This window comes from Fusarium vanettenii (genome assembly GCF_000151355.1).
Source record: "Fusarium vanettenii 77-13-4 chromosome 8 genomic scaffold NECHAsca_11_chr8_3_0, whole genome shotgun sequence".
NCBI lineage: Eukaryota > Fungi > Ascomycota > Sordariomycetes > Hypocreales > Nectriaceae > Fusarium > Fusarium vanettenii.
The window spans coordinates 1647-7180 of record NW_003315873.1 but is presented as its reverse complement, the minus strand read 5'-3'; the positions used below and the strand labels follow the sequence as shown (position 1 = coordinate 7180).

Here is a 5534-nt window from a genome sequence, read left to right as displayed (position 1 = left end):
TGACGATATCTTGCATTTTGCGCACGCCCTAGGGGAGCAGATCCAGAGACACCTGCAGCACGTATGTGACTCTAGAAGGGAAAGGCTTCCCATCGAGGCTGCCATGGCAGGGGAACAAAGTCTCCTTCTTGACGCAATCCCCGCGCTGGAGGTGGGATGCTCTGGCGGGGGCTATCGATAGTATTGTGTTACGAACAACGTCACATCTTGAGATTTGCTGATCTAGTTTCACTTACAAATGGCATGTTGGACCATGCAACACATTACAGAGCGAAGAAAAACCTGCCTCATACTACTGGACAAACTGTCTATTCTGAATATTTCTCTATATCCACCTTATTTTGTGTTTTTGCAATCTACATGGCAACCACACCTGTTGCCATTCTCATACTTGATCCATTCACTATGAGAAGTGCGCTACATCGTCATCAACAGAGTTACCCACACGCACCTAGTCTTGTTGGCTTTGAACGTTGTAGACCCTCTATAAACCGAGGACGGCCGAACGAGCGTCACGGTACAAAGGCGTGATGCCAGTCCACAGTTCAAACTAAGAGAACATGTTAGCTACCTGGCTATACACTTGTGGTTGCAAAGGTGAACTCACTTGATACCAACCCTGAGACGCCAGAACCTCCAGACCGGGGACAGTGGTCCAGTTGCCTGCTTCGTCCGCCAGCTGCATAATCGGGGTGTGGCTAGGCTTGTAGGCCATCTCTAGAAGAACACGACGCTCTGTGCCCACAGCCGGTCGGCTGAGCAAAGCACCGACGAGCTCTTGGAGACTTGGGTCAATGGGCCGATCAGCTGGGATAGTGCTGATGACGACATTGAGGTTTGAAGACACCTTGTCAGCGTCCGAAGGCTGGCTCAGACCTTGCAACTGGTACTCAGCTGGGAAGTCAGCTGCGAGCGCGTCCACCTTGGCCTGGTTTCGTGCCGCGATGTAGATTGGACCAAAGCCGAGGGAATGGAGGGCAAAGATGGCGGCTCGTGTAGTACCACCTGACCCAACCACCATGGCCGCTCCCTTGGTCTCGGAATCGGCCTGCTCCTCCACTCCTTCGTCACGAAGAGCGTGAACCATGCCCCTCCAGTCCGTGTTGTCTCCCAGGAGACGTCGACGGTCACTGGCATCAGCCTTACCTATCGGCACAACAGTGTTGACTGCGCCAATCGTACGTGCTGCCTCCGAGAGCTCGTCGACTTGACCCATGACGTCCAGCTTTAGAGGGATGGTCACAGAGGCGCCTCCAAAATCAGGTGCCTGCAGAACTTCACGAACATCTTGGATGTTGTCCGTCTCCAAACGGTGGTACTGGTGAGGCAAGCCTGTCTGTCCGAACAGGGTGTTGTGAAGCGCAGGTGACCGGGAAGCTGAAATCGGCTTTCCAAACAAGTAGAAGTTGCATGGATCCAGGTCACCCAACAACGCCAGACCGCGACGGATCTCGGCCGCCGACATCTGCCCAGGTGCAGCCTTGAAGGGCAATGCAGGGTGGGAGACTGGCGTCAAGAACTTGTTGAGCACGCGGCTGAGCTTGCCCGCCTTACCCATGTTCATGGCGATCATGGGTGTCTTCTGTGCCTCCTGCATTCTGCTCTTGAACTTGGCGAGATCAAAGTTGTCTTCGGAGCTGCGCGCGACGCCAACGAGCTTGATAATATCACCAAACTGGAGGGCGCGGTTGTAGAATGGAATCCAAGAAGCATTCTTCCACGACATGGTGCCCTGGGGGTCATGGTGTGAAGCAATGATGCGTGAGTGACCGCGAGACTCCGTGACGGTCTGGATGATGTTTTCAGGCAACGTCATCTCGACATCGACATACTCCATGCCCATGCGGAGAGCCAAGCGGTAAAGCTCAAGGCCTTCCTCGTAGGCCTCATCCGGGAACTTTCCACCCTGAGAGACGGTGCGTAGAGTGAAGACAATGGGCTTCTTGGCCAGGGCACGAAGAATGGACACTTGTCGTGTGACTGAGTCGACAGACCGATCCTGAAGGAGATCAACTCTCAACTCAACCGCGTCGGAACCGACAACAACTTCCGGGATCAAGCTAGCCGCCTCGCTCACATCGGGAACGGTCAGAGAGACAAAGAAACTGTGGTCCTTCTCCATCACATCCTTGAGATGCGTGCTTCTGCCAGAAATGGAGGACACGAACTGCTGGAAGTCACACGGAATCTCGCTCTTCGATCCAGAGGACTCCGAGTGTGGGCTGTAGTAGAGAAGGTTGCTGCACTCCTGATAAAAGTCTTTCCGGCGGAGATAGACTTCTCGGATCTCGCTGGTGTAGGCCGGGCGAGTCTTGTCTCGCATCAGGTACTCCACCACCTGTTCTGTGTCACGATGGATGAGCAGGACATTGCCACCATTTCTGCCATAGTCCTTGAGGAGCTGCCTGGCCTCGGGCGTTTCGACAAGGCCACCGCCACAAGAGAAGATATGGCCATGTGAGTTCTTCGCCATCACGTCCTTCAGAAGAGACAACTCGTCTGCTCGGAAACCTTCCCACCCACGGCTGCCTCTGATCATCTCGGGAATCGTGCATCCAGCCCGTCTCTCCAGCTCTTGATCCAGGTCGATGAATTTCCAACCCAACATCTTGGCCATCCAGTTGCCAGCCGTAGTCTTGCCAGCGCCCCGCATCCCAATGATGAACACTGAGCGCTCCATAACCGAGCTCTTGCTATCCTCCTCATCAGCATTGGCGTCTGGCTCGTGACCAATCATGTCAACCTTGAAGGCCTGCGACAGGATGTCCCACCAGCCAGGCCATGTTTTGCCCACACACTCTCGTTCAGTGACGATGACGGGGCTGGGTGATGCAACTGCAAGTACACTGAAGCTCATGGCAACACGGTGATCATCATAGCAATGGATGCCAACTGTTGGTGCTGAGATGCCACCGTCCTGTCCTTTCCCGAGAACCTCAATACCATCATCAAGTTCGTTGCACTGAACACCAAACTTGGCCAGCTGGTCCTTCATGGCCGCAATTCGGTTACATTCCTTGACTCGCTGGTTGGCAATACCGGTGATCTGTGTTTTCCCGGAGGCCACAGCAGCCAAAACTGATGCTGTAAGAAATGCGTCCGTCATGGGTTCCATATCAACATGAGGCAACCCCTTTAGCTCACCAGGTGCAGGACCAGTGACTGTGGTGGAGTAGTCTGACTGGTTGACCGTGCAGCCCATAGGCTGCAACACATCAACAGCAAAGCGAGCGTCGCCCTGGAGCGACTTTGACCCAATGTTGGGAATGGTACATGTTGTACCAGTGATGGCAGCAATCGCCAAAGGATAGGTGGCAGAGCTGGCGTCGCTCTCAATGATGTACTCGCTTGGGTTCTGGTACTGGCCCTGAGGGATGTGGTAGGTGTTCGGCTCATCGGAGGAGGCAGTCACATGAACGCCAAAGGATGCCATCATAGAGATGGTCATGTCGATGTAAGGCTGTGAGATAGGTTTACCGCCCACCAGGCGTAGGGTCACCGGGTTCTTGGCATAAGGAGCTGCCATGAGGATTGACGAAACGTATTGAGACGAAACGGTGGCCGCGAGCTCGATGACACCTCCCTTGAGTCCCCCGGCTGCATCAACACGCAGGGGAAGGCTGTTTTCTTTGCCCTGGTATTCGATCTCAACACCGTTCGAACGTAGAGCATCGACTAGCGGGCCGATCGGACGAACCTTCATCCTCGCATTGCCAGTGAGGATGGTAGAGCTGGCACTTTCACTTGGAGAGCACAGAGCGACGACAGTGGTCAAGAAGCGGGATGCTGTTCCGGCGTTGCCTAGATAGAGAGCTTCCTTGCTGGCCTGGAGGTTCCCTCCCTTACCGTCGACGACCAAAACCTCTCCGGCATCCTGCCAAGAGTAGGAAGCTCCCCCAAGTTGATGAATAGCTGACAGCATATACTCAGTATCGTCCGAGTGAAGGAGATTCTTGATACGACAAGATCCCAAGCCAAGAGCTGCCAGGACCAAGGCCCGATTGGAGATGCTCTTGGAGCCCGGTGGGGTGACGGTAACATCCAAGTTGCTTGGCACACCAGGCGTCACTTGGATGGAAGGTGACAGAATAGTTCGGATCGTCTTGTCGTCGACAACACTGGCACGAGGCTCGTGGCACTTGCCGATGGCAGACAGGAGCACAATCTTCTTCTTTTGGCCATCATTCTTCTTGTCAACTCCCATCTTCTGAAGCAAGACGTCGACAGGACACTTCTTGCCAGCAGTCAATTTGACAACGCGCTTGTCATGGATTGAAGTTGGGAGATCATAGCTGGCTATGCACTTGACAAGCCTGGCGACAGCACCCGGGCGCAGAACACCTAGGTAACGGGCCAGCTCGGCTTCCTTGACCATACCGATTGCCACAGCTTCTCCATGAAGTAGCTGAGGCGTAAGGATGGCTTCAATTGCATGTCCGATGGAATGGCCAAAGTTGAGGAGGTTGCGAAGACCACCCTCACGCTCATCGCTGGAGACAACCTCGGCCTTGACACCTGCCGATCCAATGACAATGCGCTTCAGCACGTCCTTGATGGGTGTCAATCGGCCTTCGCCCTTGGATCGAACGCACTCGAGGATGTGAGCTGCCGACTCCTCCAACACGGTGAATTCGGTTTCGTTCCAAATAGCCGCAGTCTTGACTACCTCAGCCATGCCGTTGATGAACTCACGGACAGGCAGGGTCTCGAGGAAGGCCAAGTCAATGTAGATGCGCTTGGGCTGCCAGAAGGCGCCGACCAGATTCTTGCCCATTGGGGTGTCAATGGCAGTCTTTCCGCCAATGGATGAGTCAACCATGGCCAGCAATGTGGTCGGGACTTGGACAAAGCGAACTCCGCGCATGAAGGTTGCTGCGACATAGCCGATCATGTCACCCATAACACCGCCACCGAGGGCGATGATGACGGTGTCACGAGTGCATTGCTGCGAGAGCATCCAGTCTTCAATCTCGGCCTTTGTCTCCCGGCTCTTGGAAGCCTCACCCGGAGGAATTGTGTAGGTGAGCAGACGGGTCGCCTTGCCCTCGGCCGCAGCCTCGAATTGAGCTTGGAAGGCGGGTACATAGGTGTCGAAGAGGTTCGTATCGGTGATTAGGACGTATGTCGAGGTTGGGGTGTTTTGGAGGAGGTCGTCGACGACAAAGTTGAGCCAAAGGCCATGATCAACAATGATATTAGCCTCGCCCAGAATTGAGATCCTCTCGGGACCTGGCTTCTTGGCTTCCGCCATTGCGAATAGTAACAAGTCTCAGGATGGTCAAGACTTGCCTCTTCGTCAAAACGGTGCTGCAGATTGAGGTTTGCGGAAGGTCGTTTGGTTGAGGTGGGCTGTCGTCGACCACACAGGGATCCAATTATGGTCGGTGAGTAAAAAATGGAGGGGTCTCCCCGATCGCGGCGCTAGGTCTGACTCCATGACGAGGAGAGGCTAGCCAGTCAAGTACCGATTGTTCAGGTACCCCGCCTGATTGATCTGCAAGGGGCCTTCTTACAGGTACCGAAGCGAGGTACAA

At 54.5% G+C, this 5534-nt stretch overlaps 1 protein-coding gene across 1 annotated transcript; it reads right to left on the bottom strand.

The window, feature by feature from the left end:
• Positions 1-484: 484 nt before the first annotated feature.
• Positions 485-5251, bottom strand: NECHADRAFT_47780 (uncharacterized protein; the record flags this gene model as incomplete). The annotated part of the gene is made up of 2 exons (XM_003048219.1): positions 485-550; positions 608-5251. The coding sequence occupies 2 exons, from the start codon at positions 5249-5251 to the stop codon at positions 485-487; spliced, it is 4710 nt and encodes a 1569-aa protein (XP_003048265.1).
• Between the last annotated feature and the right edge of the window lie 283 nt (positions 5252-5534).